The sequence below is a fragment of the Piliocolobus tephrosceles genome, chromosome 3 (assembly GCF_002776525.5).
Source record: "Piliocolobus tephrosceles isolate RC106 chromosome 3, ASM277652v3, whole genome shotgun sequence".
NCBI lineage: Eukaryota > Metazoa > Chordata > Mammalia > Primates > Cercopithecidae > Piliocolobus > Piliocolobus tephrosceles.
This window is the reverse complement of record NC_045436.1, coordinates 3,541,731-3,556,673: the sequence shown is the minus strand read 5'-3', so window position 1 is coordinate 3,556,673 and position 14,943 is coordinate 3,541,731. Positions and strand designations below refer to the sequence as shown.

At 39.5% G+C, this 14,943-nt stretch overlaps 1 protein-coding gene across 1 annotated transcript in view; it reads left to right on the top strand.

The window, feature by feature from the left end:
- Positions 1-407: 407 nt before the first annotated feature.
- The window catches only part of F11 (coagulation factor XI), a 24,657-nt gene continuing 10,121 nt past the window's right edge, over positions 408-14,943 (top strand). The window contains exons 1-7 of the mRNA XM_023221029.2: positions 408-778; positions 1,591-1,646; positions 5,869-6,031; positions 7,331-7,437; positions 8,887-9,046; positions 10,930-11,039; positions 11,379-11,538. Coding sequence (XP_023076797.2) covers positions 1,592-1,646; positions 5,869-6,031; positions 7,331-7,437; positions 8,887-9,046; positions 10,930-11,039; positions 11,379-11,538 — 755 coding nt within the window. The 5' untranslated portion in view covers positions 408-778; position 1,591. The remainder of the gene's footprint in view (positions 779-1,590; positions 1,647-5,868; positions 6,032-7,330; positions 7,438-8,886; positions 9,047-10,929; positions 11,040-11,378; positions 11,539-14,943) is intronic.

Here is a 14,943-nt window from a genome sequence, read left to right as displayed (position 1 = left end):
AAGAAAGAAAGAAAGAAAGAAAGAAAGAAAGAAAGAAAGAAAGAAAGGGAAAGCTAAAAGAGCTTATTTTTTTGTTTGTTTTAAAAAATAGACTTTTAGTGTTCACAAGTGAGAATTTTAAAAAAAAAAAAAAAAAAAAAACTTGGCCTTAGAAGGAATCCTGTTTGCATAGGCCTCTGAGAGGCAGCCTTACCTGAAAGGAAACTGACTCCACAGGAGCCAGGCACTTAGGAGCGGTCTGTACTTTGCTTCCCACCCGTCCTGTCTCCCCCAGCAGCCAAAATCTCCTCCCTCCACTATATTGCAAATCAATGAATCCATTAGACTTTCCAAGTTTTCTTTTTAGACTTTGGGATTCAAGGTAAGCTGGAATTAATGGTTAACAGCCTACAGGTGAAAGTGTGGTTAAATGCAGCTTTGGCTAGCAGGCACGTTGTGTGACCGCTAAGGCACACAGACAAAATCAAGCTCTACAGCTGTCTCTGTGTATGTCACATGTTTTAATACGAATTAAAATTAAAATATAAATTCAATGTGTTGAGAAAGCAAGCAATTCTCTCAAGGTATATTTCTGACATGCTAAGATTTTAACGCCTTTCACAGATACGCTGTACCGACAGACCATGTTACATAACACTGAGAACCAGTACAAGTAAATATTAAAATTAAGTGACCATTTGCTACACAAGCTCATTCAGAGGAGGATGAAGATCATTTTGGAAGAAGAAAAACACCCTTATTAAGAATTGCAGCAAATAAGCAAACAAGGTCTTTTCAGGTACAGTTTCAGAACTTATTATTTAACATTCCTCTCAAGCAAATATGCCTTGAAATGCTTTTTGTAAATCATAGGAATTTAAAAACACTTTACAATACGGAATGACTGATTTTTAAAATGTGTCTGATTGAGCTTTGTAGCGATGTTCAGCTAATATCCACAACTAATTCGAGAGGAAATGGGGAACGAAAGCAGAGTCACAGTGTCTACTCAGTAACAAGTGTTTTATGAGTTAAAAAGGCATCCAAATGCAATACTGAAAAATCGGAAGTCTGGATTTGTCTCACTGATGATCCGTCTTTCCTAGAGCCTGTTTAATGCTTAGTGGGGATACATAGATTTATAGGCAACCAAGGCAATCTATTAATGTATTAGCCACAGATTTTTTTAAATAGAAAATTTTCTAAGTAGGAAATCATTCATAGCTCTTTGAAAGATATAGGAAGAGGCCTCAAGGAAAGAAAGGAAGGAAAAAAATTGGGAAAGGAAACAAAGACGAAAAATTGTGGCGGGGAGAGTGGTCAGATGGTGGCGGTGAGAAGGATCTGATCATAGCAAGCAGTGGGGCTGGCGGGGAAGGAGGGAGGAGGGGACAGGGCTGCTTCCCGGTGGATTCTAGCTCCTGCAGAAGCTAGTGTTGAACGATACACACACAGCCACACTAAGAAATGCTCCAGGATTGGGAAAGATAACATTCAACATTAAGTTAACTACTCCCCTCTCTCCCTATTTCTTGTAAATCTTAGTGTCAGTAAACTAATTCTAAAGTAACATTTTATATTCTAAAAACATGCACCTTTTTCTCATTGTAGGATGATTTTCTTATATCAAATGGTACATTTCATTTTATTTACTTCAGTTTCTGGTGGTAAGTAGAGTGTTATCTTAACTATGGACTGGGAGAGGGAAACCACACTACGGCCTCCACACACGTGGGAGAATCCCACACCGTTTATGCCAGGGAAGGAAATAAAATGGTTTTCTTTACTTCCTGATTAAGGCTCCAGAGGTGTTCAAAGCAGGGTAGGAACTGAGGTGAAAAAATTGTTTGTACTGGTAGGAATCTGTGTCTCTGTGTATACCATATCTACATCCATGCCTACGTACATCATTCATTTAAATGGTATTTAAAAGCAGTATTAAAAAGAAGAAATCTTGACTTGCCTCACTAAGTAGTTGGTTTTTCATAAAGCAGTCAGTTCAATGGAACATACACACACACATAAAATAGGAATTTTGTACTGAAAAATGTTATGTAAATATTCATACATAGTTTATGCATTTCAATAATTTAACAACCCTGTTAATTCTTCACCCTATGTCACATCTGCTAAGTTTGTTTATAAATTACTTAGCCAATATTAAGTAGGATATATCAGTACAAGTATTGTTTAGTTCCACGACCATTCTTTATTTAAAATGAAAGCTGAAGCATTCTTTTAGAAAAATAGCTTATGTATACATGTTATATTTAATTTCTGATACTATTGCTAGCATTTTAAGCACAGTAAATTCTTTTTTTCTGGCATATGTGAAAAAAGGCAAATCTAGGTAAAGATATTAAAGATAAATTCCACTTAATATATTAAATTACACAGTTCATAAGTTCAATGTTCTCTGTGACAAGATTACTGCGCAAGTTATACTATTTCTTTGTTATAATTACCTGGAAATTGTGTTGTTATTTCATTGATAAACATGTCAGTGCTAAATAACTGGATATATTTTGAACACTGGACCCAATAACTGCATGAACAATTGGCCCCTGAATCATGAGTTCTACATCCATGGGTTCAAACAACCCTGGAGTGAAATATTTTTTAAAAAATTATACTCAACATGTGCAGACATTTTTCTTGTCATTATTCCCTAAACAACACAGTAGAACAACAATTTACATAACATTACATTGTACTAGGTATTATAAGTAATCTCAAGATGATTGAAAGTACACAGGAGGCTGTGAGTAGGTTATATGTAAATACTATGCCATTTTATATCGGGTACTTGAGCGTTCATGGATTTTGGTATCTGCAGGAGGTCTTGCAGCCAATCCCCCACAGATATCAAGGAATGATGGTGTACATATATAGGTCCTTTATACACGCATATGGAACATTTACAGATATTGACCACACACAAGCCTCTGAAACAAGTCTCAACAGATTTTAAAGAGTTAAAATTATACCGAACATGTTATTCAATCACCGTGAATGGGAGCTAAAATAATAATAAAAAGAGAACTGAAAATCCCCAAATGTCTGAAAATTGAGTATACCTTTTTAAATTAATATGAGTCAGAGACAAAATCACAATGGTAATTACAAAAAGAATTGTACAATAATGAAAATACAGTATATCAGAACTTGGAGATGTAACTGAATCAGTGTTGAGATCAAATGTATAGATTTACATGTATACATTAGAATACAGAAAAGGTAAAAATTAATGATATAAGATGACAAGAAGATAGAGAATAGTGACTTAAGTGCTAAGAAACTAGAAGGCAGAAAGAATAAATCGCAGAAATTAATTAAATGGAAGACAAACATATTTGAGAGATCAACATAATCCCTTTCCAATTCATTTTATAAGGTCAGTGTAATGTTAACACCAAAATCTCATAGGAAGATTCTGAGGGGAAAAAAAAATCACAGGTCTTTTATCTTACGAACATATGTAAATATCCTTAACAAAATATTATCCAACTTAACCCAGCAGAATGTTAAACAAATTAAAGGATGATTACAGTGTGACATTGTGACAACATTAGGCTTATTCCAGGAATGAAAAGTTGATTTAACATTCAAAATCAATAGATGTGTGACTTTGGGGTACATACCAAAAAAAAAAAAAAAAAAAAAAAAAGAAGGGAAAGCAGGAACTCACACAGATATACCTGTACACCCATCTTCATAGCAGCATTATTCACACTAATCCAAAGGTGGAAGCAGCCCATGGGTTTATCGACAGGTGACTGCATAAACAAAGTGTGGTACATACAGACAATGGAATATTGATCAGCCCTAAAAAGAAAGGAAATTCTGACACATGCTACCACATGGATAAACCTTGACGACATTATGCTAAGTGAAATAAGCCAGTCACAAAAGAACAAATACTGTGGGATCCCACTGATACAAGGTACCTAAGGTAGTCAATTTCATCAAGACGGAAACTAGAACAGAGGTTGCCAGGGGCTGAGGGGTGAGGGAAGGGGTGAGAGTTGGTGTTTAATGGGCACAGAGCATCTGCTGGGGAAGTTGGAAAGTTCTGGAGGCGGATGGTGCTGACGGTTACGCAGCAACGTAAATGCACTTAGTGCCACAGAACTGTACACTCAAAATGGCTACATGGCATATGGTATGTTATCTGTCACAATAAAAAATAAAAATAATTTAAATATTAATATGTGCAGAAAAATCCTTGCTAAAATTCTGTTAATGATCAAAACTCTTAGTAAGCTGGAAACGGAAGAGAACTTTCATCGACCATTAAAGGGCATTTTAAACAAAAGCGAACACAAATCCAAATCAAAAATCTTCAAGAAACGTAATACATAATAGTGGAATACTGAAAGCTTTCCCAGGGGATTGAGAATAAGACAAGAATACTTTCCATTGTTTCCGTTTAATATTATAAGGAGGTACTAGTTGGTGCAGTAAGGATAGGAAATAAAAGGAAAATGATTAGGAGGAGCATAAGCTCTCGTTTTACATAGATGATATGATCGTGTACCCAGAAAAATCCAAAATTAACCATCACATAAATTATTTGAGCCAATTAATTAAATTAGTAAGAAGTCTAGATACAACGTCAATATACAATGGCAAGCACTTGCTAGTTCGCAAAACGAATTAACTACTTTTCACTGACACTAGAAGCTGCATGTGGATTTTCCAAAATTTTAAAAATGTTTATACGTTCAGGGGCTGTAAGTGCAGATTTCTTACATACATATGTTATGCAGTGGTGAAGTGCCGGCTTTTCGTGTACCTGTCAGGCAAGTGGTGAACCAACAGGTAATTTTTCAACGCTCACTCACTCCCATCCTCCCACCTAGTGGCATATTGAAAATCAATTTGTCTTGTAAAATTAAATAATCCAATTAGGAGGGGGATATATTCTAAGAAAATCAGTGCATGGTGCACACACACAGAGCACGTGTGTGCACATGAGAAAGAGGGACAGAGAGAGAAGCTGAGTCTTGCTCTGTCGCGCAGGCTGGAATGCAGTGGTGCAAACACAGCTCACTGCAGCCTCAAACTCCCAGGCTCAGGAGATCCTCCTACCTCAGCCTCCTGAGTTGCTGGGATTATGGGTGGAAACCACCTTGCCCAGCTAATTTTTTTTTTTTTTTTTGTATTTTTTATAGAGACAGGGTCTTGCCATGTTGCCCAGGCTGGTCCTGAGCTCCTCAGCTCAAGCAATCTGCCTACCTTAGCCTCCCAAAGTGCTGGGATTACAAGCACGAGCCACTGCGCCCACTCCACATGATTAAATATAGAACATTTATTGGATTTGTCAATATTCTTCTTAAAAGTAGTATTTTAATGTAGCAAGATTGCTTTCCACCAAAAGATGGGGATTTCCATGGTGGGGTTTCCAAATTCTTCTCAGTGGGGTGAGGATGTATGTTATCACACCCCCAGGCCATCAGATGCTATCAGAAAGTGATCACTCTGGAGCCCTCGTTTCAAATAAGCACAGGGTTTGGAGGAAGAGACGCAGTTAGGAAAGGAAAAGGCAGAAGGCTCATTCCAAATCTGGATGAGATCCTGAAAAGCAGCCGCTTTTGCCAGTAAAGATCCTTGAAATGATTCAATCACTCTCAAAGCACTCCTTGTCTCCAAGACAATGACTCATAAGCACAATTCCATTGAAGCTAATGTACCATTTTGTGATTTTCGTTTCCAGCTGAGGATGTTCATTCAAAAAACTCACATAAAAGTGTTCATTGCCTTGATTTCCAAATTCAGGTGTATTTCCTGTTAAGTAGAGCTACTTGCCTTGCCTTTATGAGATTATTACCTAATTAGATATATGCCCAGTGAAATCCAAAATAAAGCATGCCATGTATTGCATCACAGAATGTGTGACTCGGTTGTTCAAGGACATCCACTTTGAAGGAGGGGACATCACTACGGTTTTCACACCAAGCGCCAAGTACTGCCAGGTGGTCTGCACTCACCACCCACGATGTTTACTCTTCACTTTCACGGCGGAATCTCCAGCCGAGGATCCTACCCAGTGGTAAATGCTTCTGTTTCCACATCGAGGAGACAGATTTTTACAGGGAGACTGCTGTTCTTAACACATCTCCATCTACCGTTTTACACAACTTAACATTGACAACTGGAAGATAAATTGTCTTTCAGTTGAAATATTCTTACAGAAAGAAGGGATGGTGTTTAGGCAATTCAGAAAAGAATAAATATGCCTCCAAGTGTAGACTTTCCAGCCTCTCTTATAGTCACAGTATTAATGGTATGTTTCTTCTGTTTGTCTCAACTTTTATGCTTCTCAAACATTTCACACTTTGCTTTTCTATCGATTATTAATTTTTGTTGTGCTTGAAACTGGAACTTCTCCCAACTATTTTATTAGAAAAAAATTAAATATTTAAAAAGATAATTTGAAAGCACGATCCCTTGCCACCACCAAGACTGCAATGTTTGCTGTTTGTATAGCAATATACAATATAATATATAATACAGTATACAATACCTATATTTGCACACATGCTTAACCATTTGAAATAATTTTAAAACATGACACTTTACCCCAAATACTTCAATATGCATTATCCTACACAAAAGACATATGAAATTTAACAAGAATTCCTTTATGTTATTTCAGTTTTCTCTCAAATGTAATTTATAGTAATTAACCAGAATCTTACCAAGAGTCACACACTGCATTGGGTTGTTTGGCAGGTTTAAAATATTTTAAACAGTCTGCTAACCATTTGTGTTCCCATCCTGAGCTTGAAATTGTAATAATAAGCCTTTCTGTAGAATTAAGTTTTCAACATCTTTGTGTATTATTGCTACATTCACAGGCATTTATATAGCACCTTGAACTTATAAAATGTACTACTCCAGAATCTAGAACAGGGTTTGGAAAATGCCTTCTTAATAAAGCAGAGTAAATATGTTAGGCTTTGTGGGCAAAACCCGCAGTAAAGCCAAGGATATTATATAAGTATTTATATCACCACTTAAAATGTAACCATTTGAAAATATAAAAATCCTTTTGTAGCGCTAACAGGCTAAACAAAAACACACAGATTTTTGGTTGCATTTTACCAACAGGCCATAGTTCACCCATTCCTGTTTGTTCCTGTTAGGAAGGAGTATTCCGTGTAGTCTCTTAAGTGTAGGGATGTTGAAGTAAAAAGCAAACTCAGAATCTTGCTAAGAGAATATTTGTTTTGGCATGAGATAAAGTAGTTTGTTTCCTTCTCTTTGCCTTTCTGTGTGCTGACTTTTAAGACCCATTATTTTAAAAACATAAATTCCTATTCAGTAATATGTATTTTTTAAAAAACAGGTTTACTTGTGTCCTGAAGGACAGTGTTACAGAAACACTACCAAGAGTGAATAGGACAGGAGCGATTTCTGGGTATTCTTTCAAGCAATGCTCACACCAAATAAGCGGTAAGATATGTTGTTAGAACCAACAAATACCAGTTGTGACGTATATATATAGTCACATCAGATATGGTTTTATGGCAATGAAATAAAACACTGCTATGTGGAAATAAACCCCCTTAATGAAGTTCTTTCAATGTAGAGTATAAACTAACACACATGCACGCCTGCCCTCCAACACACTAAAAATTTCTTTACCTCATAGAAAGACATATCTTACTGATTTGCTTTCCGGGAAACTGATTTGCTTTCCAGGAAACCAATTTGCTTTCTAGGAAACCAGGGCGAGTATTAAATGACCAGCGAGTAGCCAAGGCTAGGAGCAAAACTGTACATTTATTTTTGGTTCCCCAGCTTCAGGAAAGAAGGTGTGGGGGAGGGGTGAGGTCCGTCGGTCTCCAGCAGGGGAGGCTGGGGGAGTCACCCGGTGGAGCTCTCGGGCGGAGTTCCTACAGTCCCCACAGGAGTGAGGGCTGAGGAAGCGCACACAGCGCGCCCACCGGGAGCGGCTTTTATGTCCTGGGCCCGGAAGTGGGAGGGCAGTGGGCGGGACATAGGCGGGTCGGGGGCGGGGAGGTAGGCGTGGCTAGGCGGGTTCCGGTTTTTTCTCCTTCGGAGGTCGGGTTGCGCCTGCGCAGTCGACCTGTGTCTTTCCCGGGCACGGGAAAGCTGATGGTGAAGAAGCCGGAACTGCGCCATCTTGCCTCCGTTTGTCCAGACACTTACTACCTCACTTCTCATCATTTATTTGTATTGTTTCTACTTCCCAGCCTAAAATCTTACATGAAAGTCTTTTTTTTTTTTTTTTTTTTGCGACAAGGTCTCACTCTGTTGTCTAGGCTGGAGTGCAGTGGTGCAATCACAGCTCACTGCAGCCTCAACCACCTGGGTTCAAGTGATCCTCCTGCCTTAGCCTCTGGAGTAGCTGGGACCAGAGGCATGCACCACCATTCCCAGCTAATTTGTTAATTGTTCCTAGAGACAGAGTCTCACTGTATTGCCCAGGCTGGTCTCAAACTCCTGGCCTCAAGTGATCCGCCCGCCTCGGCCTTCCAGAGTGCTGGGATTCCATGGTGCCCAGTTGAAATTCTTTATTAAACCTATTAATCCAAATCAAAAGGAGCAAATATAAAAGTTGAAGTGACACTTGTCTTAATAGTGAGCAGATACTTGAATCAGTTAATTAGTGAAATAATCAGTGCAGTTAGGGAGAAGAGAGGCGAGGTCAGAAGATCAAAATGTGAATTTACGAGTCTAAAATTGTTACAATATAAGAAAGACATTGGCATTCTTTTACTGCTTTCATTCAAGAATAAGAATTTTGCAGATTAATGTAACAAAAGACTTCTGAGGAAAGGTGGGTGAAAAAGTTCAGGGCGAGTCAGGAGGGACAGTTGCTTAGGTCAGTGCCTCTGGAATCTGGAAGGTACTCATGTTTTCTGCTTTTATTTCCAGCTTGCAACAAAGACATTTATGTGGACCTGGACATGAAGGGCATAAACTATAACAGCTCACTTGCCAAGAGTGCTCAAGAATGCCAAGAAAGATGCACGGATGATGTCCACTGCCACTTTTTCACATATGCCACAAGGCAGTTTCCCAGCCTGGAGCATCGGTGAGTGAGCCTCAGGGCATTTGAGTGGCCAATGATAAACAGAATTGTGATTTACTAAAAAGTTTTTATCATCAATCAACTTTATGACAGAATTTATTTTGAACCCCTAAAAGGCATTTCAATAAAAGTACTCCTGGTTTTCTTCTTGAAAAACACACTTAAAGCCTAATTTGGATGCATCTCATTTGTGGTAAGAAGTTTATCTTTTAATAACACTGTCAGAAAAATATATACGCTTAGCTAATTTCAAAAGTGCTACACTTTAAAATTGGCGATTTTGAAACAGCTACAATTGGTCTGATTGTCAGTGCCCTTCTCACTCTAAAAAATGTTACAGTCTAACAGAATAAAAATAAAAATCTACCCCCTCTCTCTCTTTCCCCCTCTAAATAGCAGTTCCTTACCTAAGACAAAATACTCATGTAAAAAGTTTTAGCCTGCTGCTGCATACTGGATTTTGAAATATTTCAAGGATAAATCTATTGTGTAAGGATTTAAAAATGATCTGATCTCTAATAACCAAATCTGTGTCCTCATCGTTAAAAATTTCCGTGGGAAATAGATTATTAATTTGTGTATTCAGAAATATATATTATACAATATACAGTATATTCAGAAATATACTGAGATGATTTAGATTTTCATAGTAAACTGCATTTATCTGGAATCAACAGAAAAGTGAAAAACGTTCTAAGTACTAGTATTTGTGGGTTTCTTTTTTTTTTTTTTTTTGACAGAGTTTCGCTCTTTGTTGCACAGGCTGGAGTGTCATGGCGCGATCTCAGCTCACTGCAACCTCAGCCTCCTGGGTTCAAGCGAATCTCCTGTCTCAGCCTCCTGAGTAGCTGGAATTATAGGCGCCCGCCACCATGCCTGGCTAATTGTTGTATTTTTAGTAGAGATGGGGTTCCACCATGTTGGCCAGGCTGGTCTCGAACTACTGACCTCAGGTAATCTTCCCGCCTTGGCCTCCCAAAGTGCTGGGCTTGCAGGTGTGAGCCACCGCGCCCGGCCTAATATTTCTGTTTCAACATTGGATTTTAACATTCTGCCTACTACATTAACAAAGACGAGTAAACGGAAAGCAAACAAAGCATCAATGAGTTATTTCAAAAACAACAGTGGTTACACACACACACACCAAATCCCTAACTTAGGCATTTGACTTGCAACGCTTGTCTGTAGCTCCATTCAGATGACAGCTTTTATGTCTAAGACTTAACAGAATGTGAACTGCAAGCCAAGAAAGTGGAGGTTTCTAAGCAAGATAAAGAAAAGGAAAGTCATTAAAAGTAAGAAGGACTTGGCCAGGTGCGGTGGCTCACATCTGTAATCCCAGAACTTTGGGAGGCTGAGGTGGGCAGATCACCTGAGGCCAGGAATTCGAGACCAGCCTGACCAATATGATGAAACCCCGTCTCTACTAAAAAAGAATACAAAAATTAGCCAGGCATGGTGTGGGCGCCTGTAATCCCAGCTACTCAGGAGGCTGAGACAGGAGAATCGCTTGAACCTGGGAGGCAGAGGTTGCAGTGAGCCAAGATCACGCCACTGCACTCCAGCCTGGTCAACAAGAGCCAAACTCCGTCTCAAAAAAAAAAAAAAAAAAAGTGAGAAGGGCTTGAGAAGTCATTCATTCATGCATTCTCCTTCCTCATGTGGCCACTCTCTCAAGTTGTCACTGTACTGAAGAAGAAATAAAGTTACACAGTTCGCAGGTGCTTAGTGGCACTGCTGGGACCTCGCCCAGCCACTCAGCCTCCCAGATGGATGCTTCAGGGTCTCGCAGGTCCTCTCTCCAAAGAGGACTTTCTTATCGTCTCATGTTTTCTCCTCCTTGCACTTGGAAGAATAAGACACTTTTCCTTTTTCTTTTTATTCAGTAACATTTGTCTACTGAAGCACACCCAAACGGGGACACCAACCAGAATAATGAAGCTCGATAAAGTGGTGTCTGGATTTTCACTGAAACCCTGTGCACTTTCTAATCTGGGTAACTATTGACTTCTTGATGACATAGTTCAACCATTAAATATGCTCATGGTCAGGACAATAGATCTCACTCAGGATACCAGCTTATGCTCACAATGGAACAGACCCAAAGACCTTTACCTTCTTCATGTGATAGATGTCATCATGTCTTGTACAGTTAGATCCTCTATTTAAATTTCAAATTTAAAATAATCATGTCATTTTCTTCTAAATAAAAAAAAAATTTAAAAGATCTTGGGATACACTTAAATTTTTTAATATGGAATTTACAAATGCTGTGACTGGAATTTTCCCGATAGCTGGTGAACTGAGTTCCTAACACAGTTCTTCTGTTGTGCAGCTTGTATTAGGGACATTTTCCCCAATACAGTGTTTGCAGACAGCAACATCTATAGTGTCATGGCTCCAGATGCCTTTGTCTGTCGCCGAATCTGCACTCATCATCCCGGTTGCTTGTTTTTTACCTTCTTTTCCCAGGAATGGCCCAAAGAATCTCAAAGGTAAGGAGTTACCAAGTAAGGATAATTTGTTATCTTTTAAAAACAGCTGATCAAAATCCATCATTAAAAACTCCAAGTAACTAAAAATTTACTCTAAATGTCAGTCTAGGATAAAAGTTGCAAAGAATTTCTAGCCCCTCTCCCTTTCTATTCCCCGCCTACTTACCACAAACCCGACATTACCGAGGACTCCTTTTTTTTTTTTTTTTTTGAGACGGAGTCTTGCTGTACTGCCCAGGCTGGAGTACAGTGGTGTGATCTCGGCTTACTGCAACCTTTGCTTCCCGGGTTCAAGTGATTCTCCTGCCTCAGCCTCCTGAGTAGCTGGGATTATAGGCATGGGCCACCATACCCAGCTAATTCTTTTTTGTTTTGTATTTGTAGTAGAGACAGGGTTTCACCATGTTGGCCAGGCTGGTCTCAAACTCCTGACCTCAGGCGATCTGCCTGCCTCGGCCTCCCAAAGTGCTGAGATTACAGGGTTGAGCCACCATGCCTGGTCAATAAATTTTAAAATAAATATTATTTTACCTAAATAAATTTTAGGTACAGGTACAGTTTTGTTACATGGATATTCTGTGTAGTGTGAAGTCTGGGCTTTTACTGCCCCACCCTCCTCTATCCTTCCAACTGTCTGAGTCTCCAGTAGCTTTCATTCCACTCTCTCTGTGCCTGTGTACATTTTACTTAGCTCCCACTTATAAGTGAGAACATGCAATATTTGACTTTCTGTTTCTGAGTTGTTTCACTTGAGATAATAGCCTCCAGTTCTATCCATATTGCTGCAAAAGACATGATTTTATGATTTTTTATGGCTAAGTAACATTCTATAGTATGTTCTATACACCACATTTTCTTTAGCCATTCATTTGTTGATAGACTCCTAGGTTGATCCATATCTTCGTTATTATGAATAGTGCTGCAGTAAACATGTGAGTGTACGTATCTTTGTGAAATAATGATTTTTTTTCTTTCTTTTCCTTTGGACATGTACCCAGTAGTGGGATTGCTGGAGGTCTCCACCTTGGCAAAGGGAAAGTTGTCTAATTCTAAATGGAATGAAGAGATTCCATTTCCATTTCATGACCACTAAAAGGCAATTCAGTTCAATGCTTTGTTTAAAATAATTGAACCAGGAGCAGAAAGAGCTGAAAGTGTCAGTGAAATGTCAAACCCAAAGTGGAGAGAGAGAGGTAGAAATAAATGTCTCCATCAAGTGCGTTAGGATGGTGGTGGAGGGAGATTTGAGAATTGAGTTCCTGTTTCCTTACCAATGGAAATTAACATAGGACATCAGAAACAGCATGAAAAATTTCTTTGATTATCAAAAGGACATTAGCTAAGATTTCTGTCCCTCTTTTATTTATTTATTTGAGACAGGGTCTTGCTCTGTCACTCAGATCTGGGTGCACTGGGTGTGATCTCAGCCCACTGCAGCCTCCACTTCCTAGGTTCAAGCAATCCACCTGTCTCATCCTCCCAAGTTGCTGGGACCACAGGTGTGCACCACCATGCCCAGCTAATGTTTCTATTTTTGTAGGGACAGGGTTTCTCCATGTTGGTCAGGCTGGTCTAGAACTGCTGGCCTCAAGCAATCCATCGGCCTTGGCCTCCCACAGTGCAGGGATTACAAGCCTGAGCCACCATGCCCAGCTTGCTACTCTTCATTGACAACATTCACTTAAACAAACAAACAAACATTCATAAAATTAAGTCAGTTTTAAAACCTAGCTTTTATATATCTTTGAATTGGAACTCTCAGAGCCCTCCGCACGTGCTTGATTGGCCTCCTGTTGATGAAAAGGTGTCCTCCAGACAATTCAGCCAAGGGGAGCCCCGTGTGCCTTGCCCATCACACGAACCTCACTTTCCACCGAGTGAGGCTGTAATTTCAGAAGTGCCAGGTCTGTCACATGAAAATATATCTCTTACCATCACTTACTAAACAAATTTCATAGAATTTATGCCTATTATATATCAGGCATTGTTCTGAAGACTGGGGATACCATTTAGTGAACTAAATAGATGAAAACCTTGCTGATTGGACCACAGTGGAGAAGAGAGAGAAGTGACCAGATTGATACGTGTTACAGCAGAGAGCCAATAAGATTTACCGATGGATTGGACCATGGAGTGTGAAGTAGTCAGTGATAGCACCGAGACTTTGGCCCAAGAAACTGGAAAGATGGAAATGCTGATGACAGAGATGTGGAAGGTTTCACAAGTGGCAGAGTGTAGGAGAAGCAATGCCCAGGACACATCTAGAGGAGAGGGTTGGACTGACAGCTGGAAACAGAAGTCACATTCAGGAGAGAGGTTCATGTGTAGATCTGTGTTTAGGTGTCGCCAACATACAGCTGATATTTTTTAAAAATCTAGTGAAATTATCAAAGAATTAAATGCAGACAGGGAAGAAAGTAGGTCCAAAGATGGAGCCTTGGGGCGTTATAAAGTTCAGAAATAAGAAAGATGCCATTGTCACTTGTAATTTTGTGTTAGTCACTGCTCTTTTTCTTTGTCTTATTCCCTTACTGACCAATTCCTAGACTAGGAATAACACATTTGATCTTTAATACAGAATGTGATAGGAATGTGGCTTCTATAAGCCAAAACTTGGCAATTTAAATTTAAATTTATTAAAATTAAATAAAACTGGCTGGGTGCAGTGCCTCATGCCTGTAATCCCAGCACTTTGGGAGGCCGAGGCAGGTGGATCACTTGAGGTCAGGAGTTCGAGACTATCCTGGCCAACATGGCGAAACCCCGTCTCTACCAAAAATACAAAAATTAGCCTGGTATGGTGGCATGTGCCTGTAATCCCAGCTACTCAGGAGGCTGAGGCAGGAGAATCACGGGACATGGAGGTTGCAGTGAGCCGAGATCACGACACTGCACTCCAGCCTGGATTACAAGAGAAAGACTCTGTCTCAAAAAAATAGTAATAAATAAAACTAAAAATTCACCTTCCCAGCTGTATTAGCTACATTCCAAGTGCCCAACAGCCACATGTGGTTGGCAGTTACTGTATTGGATGGCATAGACATAGAATATTTCCATCACTGCAGAAAGTTCTAGGGACAGCCTTGCTCTAGACTGTGGTTTTGTCTGCTTAGGAGAAGTCACTCTTTTCCAGGAAGATGCTTCCAGGGTGTAGAGTCAACGATGTACTTCACCCATCTCCTTATAAACCTGTTGCAATCCTGGATAGGAGGTTTCTAGGTAGCATGAAGACTCTTGAATCTTTCAGACAGGCTGGGAGTGTTGAAAGGAAGGAAATGGAAAGGGAAGATACTGGGAAGACTCTGATAATAGAGCAAGCTCAGAAAATTGTTACGGAGCCAGGTGATTTAGTTAGAAAATGTGTCTGCAACCTAAGGGTCATGGAGTGTGACTCTGTGGTTTATG